Below are 23,994 nucleotides of genomic sequence, written 5' to 3'. Positions count from 1 at the left end.
AAGTGAATTTACGAGTCATGTCCCTGAAGAAGACCAGTATTCTTTCTCTGATTAAAAAGAAATAAAAGAAAGAGGGTTACGTGGGATCTTGAAGCAGAGTAAATTAAACAGGTATATTATTAATTGATGGAGCCTCTTCGTTAATGAATCTATGTATAGCATAAAGTTTTTGCGAAGACTATTTATTCAGACTGAAGTCTACTTCTATTTTCTGATTTCTTAAATTTCCAGTTGCTTTTTGTAGTTTAATCGAATGAAAGCAGTCTTATCGAACCAAAATTGCTTTAATGTTAAGCAATTCAATAATTTCAGTAAGTAAGATTTCTCGATGTTTAAGTAAATAAGATTACCCGGTATTTTCGTGTATTCAAATTTTCAACAATTTTGATAAAATTTATGTAATCGAGGCTCTTGCGTATTATGTAATATCTCACAGATGACAATTTATATACCTTTTAACTAATATTAATGCCTTTACCAAGCTTCAGAATCTATACAATTGGTAGACAAACAATTACTGCAAATACCCATTTATCAGTAATTTCAATTACACAGTAAGGTGCTTCTGACTAGACCTCCAAAGATAATTTCAAGCAAAAACTAATCATTCATTAATAATAATCAATAAATACAAAAAATATTTCCCTTAGAAAAAAAAAATACCAATAAAGCGGTATTTCTCATAAAATTAGGACGTGAATTCTGCTTCAAGATCGCGAGGAATCGGTGCTGTGCCTTACCAGAGGTGGACGAGGAACAGGGGTGGGAGGAGGCCCTCGCTGACGAAGGTGCTGCACCGGAGGGAGGATGATCTGCTGTGGGAGGCGTAGGTGGTGAGTTTGTCGAGTTTCCACGGATCTCCCTTGCCTGCCTCAGCACCTGGTATGTGGCGTCCACGTCTGCCCACACGTTATAGAGAAACAGCAATGCAAAAGCGCACAGGAGACATCACAGATTGTGATTACCTGTTGTTCCTTACTTTTTTATCTTTCATTTTCTTTGTCTCTTTCTCAGGTGTTCCTTATAGTCTCTACTCGAAGCGTCGGTCCTTTGAGCAATTGTCTTCAATTATTCGTTTCTTTAATTCACTCTCTGCGTCTTTGTTTTGTTTGAATGGCGTGTTAACGAACGGAACGAGATGTCATCGTCGAGGAAGCAACGCGAGCGAAGAAGTCAGGAACAATATTGTAAATTGCTCGTGAATCTGTTTATTGTTCCTTGAGTTTACGTAAGCGAAGAGGAAAGGTAAAATGTCTAAGCGGTTTAAGTATCGACTTTTTTCTTCTTTTCAATTTATATTTGAAACTGAAAGAAGTCCTTACAATTGCATTGCAAGTGTTTGTGGAAACTTAACACAGATTTATCTGAATTAATTTATACGCTGGACTGCTTGACAAGGAAAGGAAGATGTATTCTTTTTTCACGATCAACTCTTTGAGACACTTTGTTGCTCGAAGAACCGACACTTTTTGTCTCGAGTTGAATTCAACAATCTCGATAGCATTGTACACAAGTATGCATCAAACTAATACGTCGAGTGTGTCATGGGAAGAGATCTGTCCCTTTTCTGCAGCCTCTGCCTTTTTCGTTTCTCATAACAGGCGAGCGAGGAACGCGAGAAGAGAGAGCCGAATGTACGACAGGGCGAACGATCCCATTATTTTTTTTTTTTTTTTTTTGTGTATTGTTTCGTCAATTGCGATGGACTGTGATGCATTGTGATCTCCGGCCGGTTGTTCTCGTGTCTTATCGAGCGATTATCGATGACGTGATTGGGGGAGCCGACCGTGCGTCGACGTGAAAGAGATCAGGAGCAGAAACTTCGTGCAAAGTTGATCCTCCAGAGACGCTTGTTTCCGTTTGTTTGGCTGACGGATCGATCGATGCTCTCTCCTCGCTGCGAAACCGAGCTACCCGAGTGCTCTTCGATGCCCGTTTGAAAAATATCTCGATTCCGATCCAGCCCGTTTGGTGTTTACAATCGGTGAACCGTACAAAATTTCGTCCCGTTTTGCAAATTAAAATCACTCTCCGATTTCACGTTTAAAGCGTGTCGATTTCACGCGATCTGCTTCAAATTCAAAAAGTAGATTTTGTTCAGTTTCGTATTCTTATCGTTTACTTTTCAAAAGTACTTTGCCCGCAAAATATCACGAAAATTGTCTCCTACAAAAATTCCTTAGATTTACAATTCCAGAGACAAAGTTTACCTTCTATCGAGACTAAACTATCAGTTTCAAACGCGAGAGCATCGATCATCCTCGACAATGAGAGTGAGAGAGAAAAATAAGAATATCTCGCGCAATGGCGAGAGGCAAGAAAACCAAACACCCATTTCGAAAGCTCGTCCCACACCGGTTCGTACTTACTGTGCTCTGCGGCTGGTGCATCGTCGACGGTTTGGGTCTTTTGTCGACGAAGAAGAGGAATGCCGCCGCTTTTCTTCGGCGCCAAGCTGGGGCACATTGCTGGCTGCACCAGGTGGATGCAGTCGGTGTGTGCGTTCGCCTTGCAGCCGCGACACCTGACGCCTTGGCGACTGTGACCGCGTAGCACCTGGCCGCAGGCATCGCAGGGGGTGATTTTTCGGTAGGTGTACTCGCGCCAAGTGTGACCACCTTCGGATTCGAGACTTTTTCTGGAAAAGATTTATTTTAACGATTAGGCTGATTGAAATGTATTTCTCAATATTTTCAAACCTTTGCGTTTCAAGCAAATGACAATATAAAGAAATAGGAAGGCGATGGTTTAACAAAAATATGTCACTTTGAAGAGCCTATAATTAACAACTTAATCCGATAAATGAAAAACTAGACACTTTACCTGGACATGGCGACGACCGTTGAAACAGCATGGTACATAGCCTGCTTTCCTCTGTGTTAGTAGCATTGACGAAACAACAATTCTGATTACTCATAAATAGACTGCAAATTTGCAGTCTAGTAATAAATAATTTTCTGTTAGTATGTTTCAAATCCTGTGTCGATTAAACACCGTATTATTATGAACAATAAAAGACACGAACTCTAGCTATTCGTCGAAATTACACGTTCGATTAACGGAATAAAACTTTTAGTTTAAAAAATTCTAGGGCTGACACTGACTTGTCGGTCGTAGGTGGTGTCGTCGGTGAACTTGTCTTTAAACTCTTGAACGCTTTCAACCATTTGTGCTTGGTACTTCCGGTCGAACCGTTCGACATCTTCCGGCTGCTCACCCCATCCGGTTGACCGGTTTCTCCACCACCAAAAAGTTCTTTCTGGAAAATGAAAAGATAGAAGAGAATTATAAATAAGTAGATACAGTTTTCCATCGATGCTGGATAATTTTTAAATAATGTTTCATGAATAATATTTTTAAATACTATTTCTATATCACATTTACGATCGTCAACGAAATTTATTAATCGAAGTAGTTCTACGGAATCCATTTCATCGTTTGTTCTCCTTTTGAAATTTCAATTTGGAAGATAAATCTAAGATAAAACTCTCAAGCTACAGACAAAAATTTTAGCCCACGAATAATATTCTCAAATAAAATTGCAGTGCTCTGTTTATGCGTTACTGGTAACGAAATTGATTAATACGAGTAGTGTTTTAAATTTCGAGTTTGTTGATTTTGTTCTCTCACTGTTTCGATATACTACGTCTCCAATTATTTATTTTTTTTTTTTGTTCCACTTTTTGAAATATTAATTTAAACTTATATTTCCCTTTGCTATAGAGGAAAAATTTTAATCGTAGTTGATTAAAGCCACGTTACTCTGTGAAATGTTCGACGTTTGCTCAAACATGTTTCTTGCTCGGAGCAAACAGTATGTTTAGCTTCGGTAGAGACACATCATCGGTTCCGAGTGAGCAACGCAATGGAAACCAACCGCGTTTCTGCTTGACTCGTTTGACGGGTCGTGCACGACCAAGCGGTAAATAGATATCCAATGGAAGAGGAAGCCAGCACAGTTTTAATTCGACGAAGGGGCCGGTTTTAATTGGATTCGACGTTGAACATTTGATAGCTCGCCGCGATACTCGTTCACGCGTTCAACTACACGAACTAATTATTCAATTCTCACTTTTTCGACAGTTCACGAATAATTCATTCGAGCTAAATTCAATCAAAAAACTTTTTTAATATCCGTTAGAATTTTAGGGCTGTTTGGCATGTTTTAAAACCTCAAAATTTAAATGAATTTTAACAGTGTCGAAAAACGATCGAAGATCTTTAAAAAATCGAAATAGAGACAAATGTTAGAAGTAGTTTGTTCTCTGTTCTAGTTTTGCTACATTTAAACAAATTTTGTAGAAATATTTATTCAATATTACATTTGATGAAATACTCATTCCTTATAATTAAATTATGTCTCGATCGTTGATTTTTCAAGTATTTTCATTGTTAAATGTTTCTGTTGGTTACCCAATTTAAGCCATAATGAATAGTATTGTTCGAATCGAGGCTGTTATTGATTCCGAACAGGCTACTGTGCATCATGCTATTGTATCGAGGATTGGATACTCTGTTGGAACTTCATTCATAAAGCGAGTGAAGGTGCATCGACCATTCAAACCGTATTCGATATGGTCCAGTAATATAGCATTGAATACAGTTGTCCAACGATGAAACGAACGAACAAAACTAACCTGCACGATGACAACTCAATTTTACAGTAAATTTAAGTTACCCGAAAATATTGACATTAACAGCGAAGTCGAAAATAGCGAACAAATGTCTGCAATTGCCGAATTTCGAAACTCGAGTCGAAAATCGAGAACAAGCGAAATTGTGATTATAGCCAACTATAACGTTCGGGTTATCATAACAAACTCATTGATCTGAAAGAAGAGTAGAAGGGGATGGAGTGGGCGGAAGCGGTGAACGAAGGGGTGAAAGTGCATTAACCGTGAGATATTTCAAGAACAGTGGTTTCGAAACGACTCCGGATATTCGAGACTCCGCAAATTATGAAAGGATTCGATACTTGAAGCGTTCAAGATTTTCAGGCTTTCGAAATCTTAAAGAATTTTTAAACGATACTGGCTGTGACGACACTCGACATTTTCGAGAAATTGCAAAGCTTCAAGAAATAGGTGATAACAAGATTTCCGTGTATAAAAATGCAGTCTCGGAAACGAGCATTAATTTATTTTAAACTTTTTCACTTTCAGATTTTACTCCTGTTAGGTCATTGGTACATCTGTTGTTTACAAACAGTACGGAAAAGAACGAGTCTAAAATTCTATATTTTCCCAAAAGTCGTAATTTTCATTAAACGTTACCCTACTTTGTTTCACGAAAAGAGTCCTAGCACATGGCTCCTGTCGTCTAGGCTCGTTATAATCTCCGTCTCTCACATTGACCATAGTAAAACCACGTGTTAAGGTGTATAAGAATAAATTCAAGTAAGTAGAATAGATCATTCGGCAGAAAAGACAACGCGTTCGCGTCTAATCGATCTACGTGGATCGTTAAACCGTGACAGATAGAACGATCAAGATGGATCGAAAAACGTGTATCCCCTAAAGTGTTTCCGCCCTGGTCGATTCACGCCACGGTACGCAACCGATGCACCAAGAGCAGAAACGGATTCGAGAAGAGTCCATTCTTCGCGGCAGGTGAAAGTAGCCCCGATAATCCGCGGAACAGCGTTTTCCAGTTTGGCACGTGCGGCCCGAAACATGTCTCCCACGTGTCAACGAACTACACACACACACACACACAGAGAACGCACTGCGGCAGCGGCTTAAACTCAGTCACGCGACTAACCTCCCAACATCGGCGCAAACAATCAAACCGAAGAGAAGGGTAATCACTTTCTGATATAACTAACCGACAGACCATCGGCCAGACGGTCCTCCAGGATCCACCGAAACAAAACAATCGTCACCAGCACGAGCCCCACCTCTGAGCACAGCTCCTAACGACATCCTGGCCGCAGGACCACCTGGAGCCACCACGGTTAGCTGCATAGCAACAAACACTCCGTCTCCCGAAGGAGCGGTGCCAGAGGTATCCAGCGACCACGATTGTTGACCGTGACTCGATAAACGTTCGACAGCGGACACGAGCTTGGTTAAACAGACGGGCCCAACGATCCTCAGCGGGGACAACGGAGTGGACCACCTGGTCTTTCAGGTGTTCGTAGGGGGATACTAACTACTCGTGTGCGCAACGATGTCCAACCCATGTCTGCGAGGACCTCAGCGGCTGCTCCTGCTACCCTGACCTAGGAAGGCGGACTCGACTCGAGGCCAGGAATGGATTTTCAGACGCTCTCGTGTTGGACGGTGACCCAGTTGTGAGAGCGCATGTCGCGCGATTGCGCGCCGTATTTATTCGTCGTCGGTGGATATCTAACCGTTTCTGGTCTGTTTATGGCGCGCTATTTCCCTTTGATTTCCCTTGCTTTCGGACGGCTTCGAATGTTTTCGACAGCGTGGTCTACGCTGTCGGACACGACTATAGCATCGCCTATACTTTTAACGTTTTAGGCTTTTCAGTAGGAACGAAGAAAGATTAATTATACGAGACGAAAGAATACGACGAGTAATGAGTTTTGAGTAACGAGCATGAAACAATCAAAATGTTTTTACCATGAAACGTTTTTCTTCGGAGTTTCGGTGACCTTAAGCAGTCTTGAATAGTAAGCTTTTCAAGCTTGTATTGGAAGGTGAATATAAAAATATTATAGTTACGTTGGAGAACAATAAATGAATGACCTTGAAATGTCCACGGAGCTTCCACGTGGAATCGGGAAAAACGTGACCACGTTGCGCTCGTCGTGAAATCAAACAATTTCTGCCTCGTTCTTTTCTTTAAAAATAACCGAGTTATCCGGGTGACTTGTCTTAAATACCTCGACCTGTATATTGCTTGGCGAAATTAATTTAACCCTTTAATAGTTCAGTGCGCTGTGAAATGATCAAAGCAATACAGGTCTACGCTGTTCAAAAATCCTTTTCTATGTTGAACAAGAACTACCTGTTACATAAAAGGTAATAAACAACAGAGGAAAACGTGTAAAACATATTGTAGTCAATTTTGTACAACAGCTACTACTGGTTTCGAACGTAAAATGGAATGGATACTTTGTTGTCTGTATCTCGTTATTTTTAATAGAGTGCTGCACTTTTTATTGCACACTCCAATCAACGGAGAATTTAATAGAAGCAATCCGAATAAAATTCTGCGAGGGAATTTAGTAAGGTTTATGTGTCATATTTTCGTAGGGGACGATGGTGATCGATAATTTAGAAATAATTTATTCGTGGAGGATAAATAGTGTCGTCGCTGATACCATCGAGTATGGTAACTGTCAACGTGTTGTCAGTTTCGATAGCATTCTGTGTCATAGGACAAGTATAAACGTGTCCCATCCTATAGGGCTAAAGCCATCGTGTTCCTTAGAGCTGACTAGAGCCACAGATTGCAGATTGAAGCAAGCTCGTTTAATCGGCGCTCTTTCAGGAAGTATGGGTCGATATTAGGGACAAGTCCTACTGAAATTTTCAACAAGACGTGCCATAATGGACCCGTCGGCAGCCACTTGATACGAGTATCTACGGAACAAGCTGTCCAGGTATCGATAATTGCCTGTTCGGATCCGTCGTGGCAATTTCCTTTCCATCAGAGTTTGACCTGAACTTAACGCATTGTTGATGGTATATATATATATATAAAGCGAACGAAGCCTCGGGTACCGCGCAATGTTGGGAGATGTGCGACTATTCGAAGCAATGTAAACGCTTTTTATCGAGTGAAATCTTTTGTTAAAAATTTGTGGGTGCAATTTAAAAATTCTCTGATAAAATATAAATATTCTTACATAGATATCCAAATATAAATGAAAATTTTGCGATTAGCTATCGTTTTGTTCAGTATCGTATACAGAATTAAATAATAATAACGAAAGAAAATTAGTTTGTCGAGGTATGTACCACCTTAATGGGGTTAGTTCATGAATGTCCACAAGGCAATTCCCAACGTGGTTCTAATTTCCGAGATTTTCGACCGCGACGAAATTCCAACGACAATTTCCAAATCTCCGATTCGGCGTTAGGGGAGAACAGTGCTAGGTATTCGGGGCTCTTGGCGTGCCAGTAGAAGGCTTAGGAGACGTCCTATTCAGGAATTTTGCAAACGCTCGAGTAGAACGTTCGAATGAGGCCAATCGTCCTCGATGATACCGGTGTACTGGGCGCACAAGCACATTCACATACTTGAATGTCGTATGCAAAATCAATATTATTGAATTCCGTGGTGCACGTTTAACGTAGCGTGTTATGCGGTCTGTCTCGTGCTCGCGATCATCCGAACGAAAAATGTTGGCGAAATCTACGGTGAGTTGGTTCCCAAGCTCTAAACCTATTCTTTTGTTCTGGGAACGTCATTAACGTATTTCCTTTCGTTTTGTACTCTCATCGAATTCCACGTCCACCAGACGAAATTTACAGTTTTACGTCAAGTCGACAAACTTTTTATGGTTATGTATCGTTCAACAAAATATTTTCCCTCGGTCTATTTCGTGCTATAGTTTGTGCAGAAATCTTCGTTTTTATCGCGTCGTTTTTAGATCAATACTCTTTTATTGTCAACTACATTGTTTGTGACATAAAAAAAAAAAAAAAAAAAAAAATAACTACAAAGAGAACGTAAAATTCATTAATCGAAGCATTTTGTCCAGTTGTTTGAACGAGAGTGTGCCGTTGACGACGTACTTTTTATTTCATTTCCATGATATTTATCGCTCTTTTTATCTCTTCAGAGAAAAATGTTCGAATCCAGTGCAGTTGAACGTCTATTCAAAATCAGTTTCGATTCCTAGCTTAGTTTCGTCGAAATTTTATATTTATTATTATTATTTTGTCACCGTTACGATTTCGACACCACTGCACCACTAGCTACAAAATTGCTAGACCGAACTGTCCTATTCAGAGTAACTCTTCATTACAAAATAAAATATTGCAACCCCTACGTCTATATCTCCGCGGCATCTCATCAAACGTATCAAAACGATATCCAAATTGTATTCTCGCTATATCGTTATTCTCGCAAACCAAATCCCACGCGATCGACCAGTTTGCCGGGACAATCGTTCAATAAAAATTAATAAAAAAAAAAAAAGTCTCGTTTCATGTTCAAGCACTCACGAGTTACACCGTCGCGGTACAATTCGAACTGCCGTTCCTCCGACTCGAACGGCAACGGACACAAACTCGAATCGGTTGCTCCCCCGAGACAACGATGTCGTCGATGTACTCACGGCCGATGAATCGATCGTCCCTTTGGTCTCCGTGGTTCCGTTTCGCTTCAGGTTTTGCTCTTCCCCGGACAACTGCACTCCTGGACCGCCGAAATCTAATCAGCGTGGCCGACTCCACCTCACGGAACGGAACGGTCGCTTCGACGTTGCGGAACGAAGGAACGAAAGTGGCCGTCGACTGCTCGAAATGCTCTCGCACGTGTAGGTGAGCCGACCAGCGGCAAGATGCATTGTACTTGTTCGTGGTACGTACGTGGAAGGGAACAATGGCAGGCTCGTGCTAATTTTAATCGGCTGAGCCGCCCTGCCCCTCTCGCGAGTCGAGAGCCCACGAACCTTAGCACCGACCAATTCTTTCTTCCGCGCGATCGGCAGTTTCTTTTGTTGTCGCGCGGTTTTAGAGTTCTTCGATTGGCCCCACCGCGTGTTTGCGATCGGGAACGGAGCCTGGCCAGAGGCGGCATTAGTGTCACGGATCGCCTCTTCGTCCGTCTCGCCCCGCTCGAGCAGCTATTCGTTCCGTCGACTGGGTCGAAGACAACTTTGTCAAAGGATAACTGTCTCGGAGAGTCAGAGTTGTAGTTGTTTGTAATTAAGTTAGCTGTTTACTTTATTCGAGTGCGTAGAGACAAATACTTTGAACGATACCGTACCGTGAAGAAATATTAACGTCTTATCGTTGCTGTTTGTACTCGTTGTTACGAAAAAACATTTCTGAATAAATAGTAAAACTCTAAAAATTGTCTATTTTCGTTCGTTTCTCTTTTGATTCTTCCTTAGTTCCACTTCTTTAAACAGTATCAGGTGATACCTGATAGCTAGGGTCATAGGGTATAGTCTCAGTCCCACCTCTTTACTCGGGCCATTTCCTGAGGGATCTTATTACAGTTGTCGGCTGATACTTAGGTTTATTTTAGACTATCAAGGGAATAGTTTGAAGTATTATGGAGCTGACATCGGTGGTATATAGTATGCAGATATAGTATTAAATTATTCTAGACTCGTGTCTGCATAATTGATAATATTTTAGTAAATTAACACGTGAGTTTAGATGACACGATATACAATTCTACTTCAAATAATGGTTATAAACATAGATCGTCGATTTCATTTCGAACCCTGTTACGTAATAAACAAACAGCAGAAAATTTCAGATTACGTAAGTTCCAGAAACTTGATACTTCCTAGCTGGTTTGTGTATGCGTTCTTGTTATAAGAAATGTGACACGGCTCGTCGAAACTTTTTTCATTCGGTGTGGCGAAGTTGTCACACATCGCGCGGAACGAGCACACGAAACAGAAGGGACTGGAAATGTTATTTGGCTACTTTCGAACTGGATCTATACTTCTCGACTCCGTGGGGATGTATTGGTGTAACGAATAATCGCTGATTTCTATCCGATCTTCCGAGGTATTCGTTAATTGATAATTATCAAACACCGATAGAATAATTAATAAAATACCTGTGCTTGTATAGCTGCTAGGTAGAGTTGTGCCTCTCCAAGTTTGAAACGTTTCATAGAGATATCTTCCTCCAGCTCGGCCACTTTCGTGTAGAGATTGCTTTCGGCGCTCCTGCAATTAAAAAAGGGTAACCGTTTAAGGAATCAAGCCTCCCAGAATTAAAGCGCGAATGGACGAGTGTTTCCCTCGGTGGGAAGCTTGGAAGAATCACCAAAGGAAAATCTAGCTCCTTTGCGACGCGTTTATCTTTCTTAAATTGAACGAGTTATCGGAAAGCCGATATTAAACTTTCAACGAAATTATTGTGTAGTAGAGTCGCGGGGAAATTTCCTTTGGCGCGTGAAGGAGAAACATTCGCTTTTATTACGACTACCGTTTATCTCGGTTGTAGAGTGGTTATTTACCCATTTCCATGGGTCGGAGCAAAATCATTTAGAATTACTGAAAATTTATCCCTATTAAACTATCATGGAATATTCTTGTTCGAAGAACAGGACTGTTTTTAGAATTATTCGTATCGATGCTGTTAGGAGCTAGGAATGGAAAACTATGGTTGGCGGATCGATAGTTTCGATATTAATATTACGTTTAAATTAGTATATTCTTTCGTTAAGTAAGTCGGAGACGATATTATGAGTTTTAGAGAAGCGCCAAACACACAGATTTTGAAATTAGCCATTATCTGCAGTGTCGGTATGTTGAATTTAGTGGCGCTATCTAGCGTCAAGAAAAGCAACGTTTGTAGCTACAGACTTGAACGTTTCACCGTCGAAAGCACCGAATGTTCCTAAGTTTAGGATTAGTTCTATGAAGGATTTCCCAAAAGGAACTTCAGATTTTGTTTTGTAATAAATAAATCAAACATCATTTTTCAGGTTCGATGCTACTCGTGTGCACTTTCATTTAAAATAATAAAAAAGACCGTTGGAAAATCCTTTATAATAATTGGAAAACAATTACGATCATTACGACGTACTTGCGTTGCATGCGTATCAGAGCATTCAAAGCATCGTGGAGACGAGATATTTCCTGGCTGAGACCGTCGTGTTCCCGTCGAAGATCCTCCATCAGAGGAAGGGTGCTGGTCGATGTCGGGGCCAATTCGTCTCTCAAGGAGGGTATTTGATTGATTCTTTCCATGGGTATCTGTTCCGGAGGGCCTGGTGCGACGAACAGGCGTCTGAATGGCTTCTTCGATGGAGTTGCAGTTACTGATAAACTCCGTGCCAGAACCTGAACACAGAATCCCTATGTTGACAAATTCATCTGAAAGGAAGAAGCCTCGGGAATCGGTGACCGAGAGATAAACGTGGAGAGATGATTGAAACGCTGAAATAAACTGTTGGACACTTAGCGGAAAAAAATTAAAAAAAAACTTTAAGGCGACTCTAGAGTAACCCCACGTGAACGCCGTTCGCGGATTCTGACGCTTTATTAACAGGTCCCTAAAAAATCAGATTTTTTGAATCACGCTTTCGTTGTCAAATCGGAGCAGATTTGAAAGAGTAGTAAGTGGGCCGGACGAAATCAGCGTTCAAGAGCGAAGCGGTACGTTACGAAGGAGGATGCAGCCGTTCGTGGTCAAACCAGACCCGACTCCAATAGAACGTGGGCTGACCACATACGGGTGCAGGATCTCGCTCCGCTTCTGAATGCCGGCTTCGTCAGGCCCACTTACTAATATTAAAATGGTATTTTGAGCATCGAGGTTCGACTCTATTTAACCACCCCCTCTTCATCCCTTTTATATTCACAGGGAGTGTAAGAGACTTCGAGTAGAAGAAAATCATCAGAAATGCAAGATATGTTCCCAGAGAAGGCTTTTGTGCTTACTTGCAGGTCGGTCAACGGCGTGATAACTTGAGCCTCTTTAGAGACAGCCTGATAACGCTTCGCTTGCTCCGCAGACCGCTCCGCGGCGGCCTCTGTTATCCCAGCAATGCACTTGCATGCCAAACCGAACAGCTCCTCATAGACCTCCGCTATTTCTCCGAGCAGACCCGGCAGACATTGCGACTGGTACTGTTCCGTGATTGCATTAGTCGCCCTCAACTGAAGAACGTACGCGTTGTGCGCCTCGAAGTACGCGCGTTTCAGCTCCTGCTCGCCTGCGCTGTCGATCGTCAGCAACGCGGCGTACGCGCGTTTGTAATCTGCTCGGGACAGCTGCAACTTCTCCTCGGATTTCGCGACTACTTGCTCGTAAGCCTCGCGATGACTGAACACCTGGAAGAAGGAGCAAGGTAACAGTGTGAATAATTTGTTAACGATTATTTATTTGTTATAGACGTCTCGTAGTTGACAATAAGGGATGTTCACCTTTCTGGACTGAAGCTTCCGGTGGAAGCTGGCTTCCAAAGTGGGCCTAGAGAGTTGTTGCTGGAGAACCCCGGCCAGGTCTAGGTGAGCTACCGCGTCTGCCTCGACCTGTCGCAGCAAACTCTCCCAAACGCGTCGCATGCCACCAGAGTCGACTCTGGTGTCCCCGACTCTGCCGCGAAACTCGTCGACGAGTCGTCGAACATTCGCGGAATGACTCTCCATCGCCGCACCCAATTCCTGGGCAAATTCTGACACTGTTGACAGAAGCAAATAGGTAACCAAATGAATTGGGTTATTTAAATGTTAGAATGTCTAAATAATTTTTAACAAAGTATCGAAAAGCCAATCGGAATAATAGTAAATAATAATTAGTCGGAATTCTCTTCTCGAATTGTTTCATTCGTTTCTCTCCTTCTAGTTACGCTCTATTATATTCATTTCTTGTAATTAACCTGTTCACTGATTCACGTTTCACCCTTCATTTGTAATTGTCTGTGGAAATCGTCAGCCTATGAACAGTTTCTCCATCGACGTATCTATCGGTCAACGGTGACCATTTATCGCATCGAAGGGCACCCTGTTCGGCGTAATTGTTTATCGATGCAAGAGCTGCCGTCTGTTTCCCACGCGTTGAAATATTTGAAGAGGACTCGAAATCTCGTGTAACCAGCGTAGCAAACTTTCGATTCCGTTCCAATGAATACGTCTGACATGACGCACTCTACGTCGGCGTCCACGCTTTTGTGCTCGACCTGGTGAATGATTTCACTTCGAGTAGGCCCGTCGACACGTTTCGAGCTGGTTTCATCAATTAAATCGAACGTTTTCGCTCGATCGCTGAGTGGCTCTGTCGTTCCATGAAATGTCGAGTGTTTCGTGAAAAAATACTCTCCGTAATTAATATCGTTCCATTTATTCTAATTGCGCGTACAAGGAAATATTCAAAATGTTGATTTATTAACCGATGACTACGACACAAAATAATTTCAAATGGGATGATTTGTGGTCGTCTGGTATTGTTTTCAAAGCCATCGCCTTTCTTTGCGATAGGAATGTGCAGGATTGCAGGATTTATAGATTTTCGAATTTTCAGGATAAAATAAACCACGAGGTGTACTTTACGACTATATTTTTAGGAAGCAACTAGTTTTAACAGTACTCGACGCTTCTGTTCGATAGGTTGCGTGGTTTAGAATCTAAGTGCTGCTTCGGAGGAAATGCTTGGGTTTTTCAGTGGCTTGAAAGCAGGAATAGAGCGTTGAATAGGGTAAGGACGTTTCGGTAGAGTGAAGCTGGGGATAAGATGATTTAGGTTTCGCAGGACAAGATTTTGGAGTCGAAAATTTCAGAAAACCTGACCACCCTTCGTCCCTGACTGAAACGTGAAACATTCATATCTCGAAATAAAGAAAGATGACCTTTACTTTCCACTCTCATAAATAACGGGTTCTACGACGTCAGAATTTTTGTAATTGGAAGAACGAGTGTCTCGATTAGAAGGTTCTCACGGAGCCTTTTTATATACTAGAAGGCGTCTCGGCTTTTTCCACTCGGTGGCCTTCGGAAACAAGATTCCGTTCTTTAGCAATACAACATCGAGTCGCTCACCATCCTTCCGAAGTCTTACGTTTCTTAAACAATATCAGCTGACAGTCAATAACTAGGCGACTCTAAGACGCCATCCCATCCCTCGGCGTCCGCCCCCCCATGAAGATGCGTGCCTTATGCCAAGAATATATTCAGTTCTCGACCCAGTCATAAATCCTTAAAAGGCAAAATAGCGCCACGCTGTCTGCCCTCTAAGCATGCATGGATGCTAACGTATACGCAGAGTGAATTACTGTTTTCATCACGGAGTAGTCTTTTTTTCCTGTTTTTAATTTTATTCTTTTCATTATTAATTATTTTTGAGCTATTTTATTTGATGCTCGATCTCTTAAATATTTATAATTTCATTCAATCTTCGCCAACTCCTCCAATTATGTAAAAAAGTATAATATAAAAGTTCTTTATTTTAGACGTACGATTGGTCGTTACTTATTTAAAATATCGAGAGGCGTACTCTGTACAACTAGTTATTTAATTTTACCAGACTCGGGAACCAATAACAGTGGATTCAGTTTCTTTTTCATATTGATTTTTTTTTTCGAGATCACGCTCAGATTCATAATTGCTTCCGATAAGCTCGTAGCTCGATACTAATTGGGATAAGGAAACGTTCAAGTTCCTTCACTTCTGTGCAAGAGGATTTTCTCGGAAAGCTTTCTTAACGAGGGACTCGGATAAGGTGTTAATCCCGGATCTAGGAACACTCATTAGCAACTGATACTCGTTAAATTTCGTAATTTGCGGATTGACGAACATTAATTGACAATTGCTGTCTATTTTTACACGGAATTATTCTTGAGATTTATTCCTTGAAACTTGTAGCAAAAGCATCCATTTAGTTGAATAATTTTAAACAGAAGTTCAACATATATCAGTCAGATTAACCGGCTTGGTAGTTTTAGCATTAAAATTTGTCTTAAAATTTTTTTATAAAATCGCCAAGAATACGCTGAAAATAATCTTCCAATTATCAGCAAAAAGCAAGCGTCGTTCGTGCAAGTTCCTGCCTACCTCACTCATTAACGCGACATCTAGTTCCCTCAAAACTCATTAACGGCGGTCTACTTCGCTTCTGAGTCATTCGTTCAGCAAAAATAGTATCATCCTCGCTAAATATCGTCCACGTGCCTATGTTTCGAATTTTACTTTATAAATCGATTCAATCTAGAAAAGATACCAAAGTATCCGATCCTGAGATACACAAGAGATTATAAAGTACTGAATCGAAGATGAACAACAACAAATGTAGATCTTGAGGGATCTACAGAGACCAAAATACGCATTGGTTTTTATCGTTACGTCAAACAGGATTTATTGCGCGAGGTGAGCATTAAGCAGCCGTCTGTCAGCGCTTTCGTCTGGGCATGTGACGGCAAACGGTAGAGATTATCCACAGCAAGTAGCTGTTAAGTCTGAGTCGTGCATTAATAAACACCTTGGCACCAGCTTTCCAGGCTTACAATGTACGTGTTTACGTTTGCAATTATCGCGTTGCTGACGTGCCAGGGATATATTTAGTGTCGCCCGTGGCAGGTACAAGTCGTCTAGTGACATACTCGCGTCACGAAAATAAATATTTTTCGTGTGGGTACTGGAGGGACTGTGGTAGTTGCCAGGATTTATAGAATCCGATATACGCGATCGGTAGGGTAGCACAACAGGAGGACTATGTCTAATTCTCGGTACTAAAAACTAAATTTTTTAAAGCATAAATTACTAATTTTTATGATCTGTACGACTCCTATAAGAATGAACAGAGAAAAGTTGAAAATAAAAATGTCAGCAGTACTTTAGAAGAAAAATCGACTTTTGCATAAAGCTTTGTGATTGTATCAAACGGTGAAAGAAATTCTTGACACATATCGGATAGATTTTGTTACAGAAGGTAGATTTACACGTACTTTCTATACGAGCAAAATTTCGAGTCAATCAGTCCATATGTTCCCGAGATTTTAGGTCGACAGGCTTGAAAAATTACTTGGAGAAAAATGGTTTTAACATGTTGGCTGCTACGTATTCTACCAGCAGGTCACCCCGTTTTATACTAGAAATACGTGTCAGTGTATGAATAATTTCTTGGTAGTTATATGAAATGATGCTGTATAATAGAATATATACACATATGTGATTAATAATATATAAGGAAAGGGGGGAATGGGAAAAGAAAGTAGATGTCCTAAAATTACAACAAATTTGTATGGGATCTCGTTAATAAAATATTCCTAATACAGACGAATCGGTCGGTTTCTATTTAGTTTTGTACGAGCAGGTCTCCTTTGTTGAAAATATGAATACGTTACACGTTGAAAGTAAAATGACAATGGTTGTGCAATGACATGTAGAGGGGGCAAGCATCGATTAACGATTTCCGTGAAAAACGAAGGCTGTCGTGTTTCCGTTTGTCACGCGTGACATTACCGTACTCGAACAGTAACGCAAAGTCGATTATGCTTCGCAACCGGCCGGTTAACGAGCGCAGAATTGACATTCAATTACGCCTGTGCCTCCAAATAGAGTTGGAGTTTAATTAATTTCTTGACAGAACGAATTAAACGGCAATCATGTAAACTGGAGCTATTGTAAATATACAAACACTTCAAAGGCGAAATTCCAGTTTTATAGAAATCCGTGTTTTTGTTTGTACAACTTTAAAAACGTTAAACATGTATTTATTTATTCGCGAGTTGATCGAAATTTCTTCAGACCACAACTGTTATAATAAGATAGAGGAATTGTATTATCAATAATTATATGTAAAATTCATTGACACCCTGACTCCGGTTTAACAAAATGGAAACAATTGTTTAACGGTATCTCTGTATCTCCCATGGGCCACCGATGACGTTCGTTTCGCTCCATTTAGAAATGATACCTCCACCCTGGTTGTATTGCCAGATGATCGTGTTGCGAAACAAGTGAAATCACTCTCCGTTGTACTCGCTGGTTGTTTTCGAGGATCCGAGGCGGAATTAAGCTGAAGTTTTGGACAGAGGTTCGGATGACGTCACTCTACTGACATGAAATACGGAGGAAGAGTTTCCATTGGCGGCAAAACGATTAATTGGATCGAACAGGATAATGTTGTTAATGCTTAATCAAACAAAGATGAAGAAGATATTATAGGACCTCTTTCCTGAAACTCAATTGTTGCAACGAACTTCTAACTTTCCAATTTTTATTTTCGAAATTAAGCATTCTATGAATAAACTTTAAATATAAATATGTTTCGTCTCGTCGTTCCTTGTAAGCTGATATTTAAAAAAAAATTGATTTAACGAATAAAAAACATTTCCTGACCCTATTTCTCGAGGGCCCTTCGCAGTCGAAGGGTTAATGATCGCGAGCTTCGGTGGCGTTTGTAAAACGAAAAAATATTTTCCATACGTAACAAGGAGGCGTATATAGACAATTTTTTATTCAACTGGAACGAACGAGAATTTTTAACGTAGCCGATTTTAGAGTGGATAACAAATCGTAAGAAACAAATTTTAGATGGAAATCATAATAAAGCCAGCTATGAAATATATATGACACCGTAACTTATCAACGTTGAAGGAAATAAGAGATTATAAAATAACCAACTTAGGGGGAAAGAAGATAAAATAGTTGACTTTAGATGACGAAAGTTTAAAATTGAGTAAACTGTGAGACGTATATGAGATCATAAGGGATCAACGTCGGAACGAATAAGAAGAGATCGTAAAGTAGCCTAGTTAAGGAGAAACAAGAGATCGTAATATACCTGAAGGACGTTAACAATTGGTGCGTATTTCTTTTACGAAGGGTTGTATTTCGTTTTCTCCACACAAATTTTTTCCCGTCGGATCATAATGTACAGGATGGAGTACTTCAATGAAAACACCTACATCTCTGTTATTTACGGTTCTATGACAATAATCTGTACGACAAAGTTACTTAATATTTTAGGGCAGTCTTCTCGTAAAGAAAAAAAAATATGGATTTCCTGAAACTGGATAATGAATTGATAATTTGTACGTGTGCTGTATGCGCTATCGGCATACACTATGGGTAGAATTATAATTTCGTATTGGAGTTACCGTATGAATTTTAAGTAGCGTTATTGTGCCGATACGTGATCTCGCTCGAGGTGTAAAATTGGTTTCGTTATAATCCCTTGTTTATTCCAAAGTTGGCTATAGCACGTTTCCTTATGCATACCAAGATTGTTTGTATTATGTATCGTATTTATGTAACGTAATACAAATTACGATTACAATTAAGCAAAATGTATCGTAATTATTTTCTTTCCTTCTTCAAGATGTTCTGTAAATACATTTTTTCGATAGCTTCATTAGCCCGTGAGATATTTAACCATTCCTTTTCAAGTAAAGTTTGGTTTTCATCATTCGGGGGTTTTTTTTTAGTGACAGAATGTCATCTGACGTTCATGGTTTATGGTTTCGACGCTACGAATCTCAATATGTCGCAAGCATGTTCGCCATTTGACACCGTCAATTATTCGCACGCGTGTCAATTCCAATGGATAGCCAATCGATACTGCTGCCGCCAGGTCAGATGAGGCCTGTGAGCAAATTATCATGAATGATTGATGAATGTAAAGCCCTCGTGTCAATTGTCGAGCTATTTACAGAAACGTAGTAATTTAAACGAATTTATAACGATTATGATTGGGCTGATAAAGTCACCTATGTGCGAAACATAGCCCTGGATAATTTGATGATTATAAGTTGCAGCGTGCCGCAGCGAAGAGGCTCTATACCAAGTTGTACACAATTACTGGATACGATTTCAATAACTAGATGTAAAGACGAAAAAAGTTATTAAACCTTGCGACACGAACTATTTGCACGCATCACCAGCGTTCCGTACAAACCCATCTACGACAACGGGAACGCTATGAATGTAATTAAAGCGTATAGGTATACGTTGAATTTGCTCTACGTAACGTCTACCATGCCAAATCGCAATTGACGTTCTTCGGAATCAAATAATTCAACCCCCGTAGGCCGTTTCATCCCCTCGATTAACTCTGTCACGTCAATTTTCGTGCGACCACCGATCGATATGGCCTCCGACACAGCGAATAAGGTCGATGTCCATATTGTCCATTCGCTGGGAGACTAGAAATTACCCTTCTTAGAATTTTCAATGACCGTTAATGCGTTCCCAACCGATCAGGGAGATCTACTTTACGGCACGCAGCATTATGCGCTTGAAACGCGATAAAAAAGTTTCTTTCTTTATCCAAATGTAAGGGTTAAGATATTTTAATGCAGCGATTTGCACGAAATTTTCACCGCCCGCGATGTAACGATAACTGGAAAAGTTTGCTCGTTTCGATGACTTCCGGTACTCCTACCACGAGCCTGAACAAGGAAGAGAATCTGGGAAGCAAAGTAAACTCGCGAGCCTCGAATTAACAAGCTGCTCCGATTTGCCTTCGATTTGCTCGATTCAATGTGTACGCTGTTTTGTTCGCTGACCCAAATCACCGAAGCTTTCGATCCACGTTTGCGACTTCCGGAAACAGACACACGCATTGTATATCAGCAATTAAACAATAAGTGGACGTTTCCACGAAGTCGGCTCGACGATCGAACTGACACTTCAGAAATACACTCGAAATTAATAAAAATACATGACATTTATGAAGAGAAATTGAACCATTCACGGTGTCTTATACATTTATAATGTCAACGTGCTTATATTAATAATTTTGCTATTTGCTATCCTCAGCACACGGATCGTGACCATCTTCGGGGACCAATAAAATCGAGAAGGGGACGATATGAACGGTAAGGGCAAATTAAAGTGGTCTCGAAGTATGCTATTAATATTTTAGCTCCCCACAGACATGATTACAGGAGCTAAGAGGGAGATCCTGAAAGAATAATCGATGGACTACGGGAAACAAATTGTAGAAGTGAAACAGTTCAATATTGACCACTGTAAAAAGTGGCAGACTACGTTACGAAAAGATGACTTTTGTTGCATTAAATGAAGGACAAATTGGAGTGGAACTACGCTACACGATGCAAAAAAAAAAACAGCACAGTCGAGGCAAATATTGATCAACACACAAGCAAACAAGTTGGCAATGTAAGTTAACGCTACATCGAGCGTTAAATAATTCAAAATGAATTGTTCTGGCATTAGAGACACAGTAATACAAAGTCAAACGCAAAGAGATACTGTAGTGTTCAGTTAATACTTTGAGGAAACTTAGATTCTTCGAACTAGCGAGTAGAAGAGAACTAGGATGGGTCAGACTTTATTCAAGACTGCAGAAGTCGAACTGTTCTAAATCAGTATAAACTTTAAACTATGCCAAGGACACTATGCGTTATAATTATAAAACTATTTGAAAATATTATAGTTTTCGTATGATGCTATCATGTTAAAAAATGTCCCACAAAAATATATATTGCAAGAGAGTTGTTCTTCCGTTATAATGGACACGTAATGACGAATGGAACAGATAATCACAAGAATGAATGAAATGTTCCATTGACTTGCAGAAAGTATATCTGTACAGAGGTACACTGTGCCATGTCACTCTGTCGGATTAAAGCCAGAACGACAAATGGTACAGATGAGAGCGGTGATAGGATGCAAAATTGCACAAAGACAGTGAACGTTTGGCTAGGTGGGAGGCATTGCACCGTTAAACATTGTAGAGTACAGGATTGCAGAGGTAAACTTCAATGGATTAAAAGCACATGGATAAGCTTTGCGAAGTCAAACACAGCGCAGGGTAGAGATCATGTTAACGATATCGAACGCAACCCTACGAATGGATAAGTCCAGTCAGGTCAGGCACCATTCTGCAAATAGCAGAATTCGGTCAGATCGGACGAAGGGCAACAAATGAACGATTCTCCTCGAATATATTTCTCCTCGAACGCACGCAACTGAGAACTGATAAACTTTCAAAGCTGCTTAAGGACTAGGATTTTCCGGAATTAGGCATCGAGATCATAGACAGGATTGAATTCAGAGGATTCAGACCGTGACCAGGAAAACTTTGTGCGATTATATTCGGAGCGGCAAAGGGATTGAACTCTGGCCAATCGAGCGGAGCCGAAAGTGGAGCAATTTGTGCTTACGTATTAGATCAAAAGGCCTTCCTATTGGATATGGCTTTCTTTTGTGCTTTTGCGTTCGTCAACGTGAAATGGTATTTTTTTCGTAACAGTAAAAGCAACGATGTTTTATTCGATTACCTCGTTGAAATATCAGTCGGTAATTAGACTTGTCTGATACGACTGTTGGCTAATTCTTTTTCTTTTCTCTGAAATTGGTATTTCGCCATTCGTATTCGTTTCTTCTAACATTTAATCCTGTTTGAAAATCAAGATACAAAACAAACGTCTCTAATTACAGGACTATTCGAGTTTTGAATGTCTCGTTAAGTATCGCTATAAGCATCACAGTAAATTGAGCTTAACAAAGAAAATTCTTGATTAACGAACACGGTTCCCCTTTAGATTACTCCACTTAAAAAAATCTTGCAAATTTCTTTATTGTTAACGCTACATTCCTGATTCACTTGAATACAGACAGCAAATCGTCGCTATCTACGTTGATACCGGGATGGCTTTCGATACTGTCAATCTCGCAATTCTCATCAGGGAACTCTGAGCTACGGGCATTCGAGGCAGCACACTCTAGGGGATTGCCAGCTATCATCTATCCGGTAGATCATTTATGGCAAATTAGTGACGCTCGCAAGGGACCACCGCAAACTTGCGATTTTGCTGGAACTTTTCGCAGGAATTTATTGATCCTCCTCCGAAAATATGCCTTGCTTTGTTGCTGCTATTTTTCTACTTCAAGAGGGAACCCTCCCTTATATCTAAGTGATTTATCAAAAGGATCATTAAGTTTGATACGTTGATCTCTATACAGGCCGGGTCAAGCAAATGTTACAAGTCATATTTCCATTATTAGTGCCGTTGGAGAAAAATGTCAAAGAAAGAAGATGAATGGTTTAAAGACTATTGTATTTCTTGTAAATGTCATGGCGCATGTGTATTCGATAATTTTTTTAAACAGAAATGCATATCCTATTTTTCTACGTGAAAAAGTATTACGGTAAAGTGACTGGATAAACCTGCAATATGCAACAATAACCAGAAACCACCTTAATTTAACGAAACAATGAAAACAATTAGAAAATTAACATTGAAATATGTAAATACGCGTATTTTCTCCGTTAGGCGTCAAAGTCGTTGGTTAGGTACTTCGACTGTTAATTTAGCGAGCGAATAGATTTCCTAACGAAAGTTCGATAGACGAGATCGCCTCGGTTATCCCAGATGCTCCCAGCTAGAGCGTGCAAAAATCGTTTGGGTAATTTTAGCCAATAGCCATCGAGTTTCATCCTTGATACCGTCGGGAGGGCCGTGGACACCTACGGGTCTCGTGACGGCGTTAATAATTATAGAATGAATGACGAAACTTTTATTGGCCCGGGTTGACGACACCCGGAAACGGCTATTGATCTTCCGAAAGAGGCCGGGTAGCTGTTTATTTTGGTTAATCAAATCCACGGAGGCTGGAAGAGTATGTAAATTGCTTTCAAGGGTGAAGGATCGAAGGTTTAATTCCGTGGATCTTGTTTCTTGAAAATTCACCGATCTCACGACTCGATGTTGTCGCATGAATCGCATCTAATAATAATTTTGAGATGTTTCTGCCAGAAAATTGTGTTTTCGAGTACTGATTTCGTTTACAGTTTGGCGGTTGTGCAGCGAATATTGTTGCCGTTCGACTCGAACGTTTGAAGGCCCCGAGAATTATTTTATCACCGACAGCTCGCGAGGAAACATCTGATGATATACTGGGTGTTGTTGGTTTACTTGAAAGAGATATCGTGGAACATGAATTGTTTATATAGATTCATATAACAAAATGATCACATTGTAGATCGTTCATGTAATAGAAATCTTTACGTAACAGAACATAACAGTGGTTCTGCGCTATACTTTCTAGACTAAAAAACCCATTTTTTGGTCCACTCTGCGTATGTACATTCAATCTAGAGAAGAAGAAGAGTATACGAGAAGCTTGGTGTTTCAGTACTAGCAAACAGAAGTTTCATTTGCAACGAATCGCCGTGTAAACGGGCCGACTCGGTTCAGATTGGCAAACACGTGCCGAAATTTCACGTTACGATTGAGTGGAATTGGCTGGAAAGATTACACGGTACTGCAAGTACTACTTCGTTAAGCGTCGCTCGGGTTGAAATTCGCGCTCAAGGAGAAAGAGCTCCGGGAAATCGAGTGAATTATACGGAAGGTTAATGGAATGATAATTGCTGTGTCTCTCTTCACTAGAAGCTGCGCTAATGAAACTTCGTT

The 23,994-nt window shown here is 40.4% G+C and overlaps 1 protein-coding gene across 3 annotated transcripts in view; it reads right to left on the bottom strand.

The window, feature by feature from the left end:
- Positions 1-23,994, bottom strand: part of LOC128879427 (uncharacterized) — a 62,219-nt gene that overhangs the window by 6,267 nt on the left and 31,958 nt on the right. Inside the window, exons 3-10 of one of the 3 annotated variants that reach the window (XM_054128555.1) lie at positions 13,040-13,296; positions 12,554-12,946; positions 11,697-11,953; positions 10,720-10,831; positions 3,105-3,259; positions 2,824-2,874; positions 2,370-2,638; positions 741-899 (exon numbers count right to left, since the gene is read on the bottom strand). In XM_054128555.1, the coding sequence (XP_053984530.1) occupies positions 741-899; positions 2,370-2,638; positions 2,824-2,874; positions 3,105-3,259; positions 10,720-10,831; positions 11,697-11,953; positions 12,554-12,946; positions 13,040-13,296 (1,653 nt within the window). The remainder of the gene's footprint in view (positions 1-740; positions 900-2,369; positions 2,639-2,823; positions 2,875-3,104; positions 3,260-10,719; positions 10,832-11,696; positions 11,954-12,553; positions 12,947-13,039; positions 13,297-23,994) is intronic. The other 2 variants (XM_054128572.1, XM_054128565.1) reach the window with 2 other exon arrangements.

The sequence above is a fragment of the Hylaeus volcanicus genome, chromosome 1 (assembly GCF_026283585.1).
Source record: "Hylaeus volcanicus isolate JK05 chromosome 1, UHH_iyHylVolc1.0_haploid, whole genome shotgun sequence".
Lineage (NCBI taxonomy): Eukaryota > Metazoa > Arthropoda > Insecta > Hymenoptera > Colletidae > Hylaeus > Hylaeus volcanicus.
Note: the sequence above shows the minus strand (reverse complement) of the source record. Positions and strands in the feature narration are given on the sequence as shown.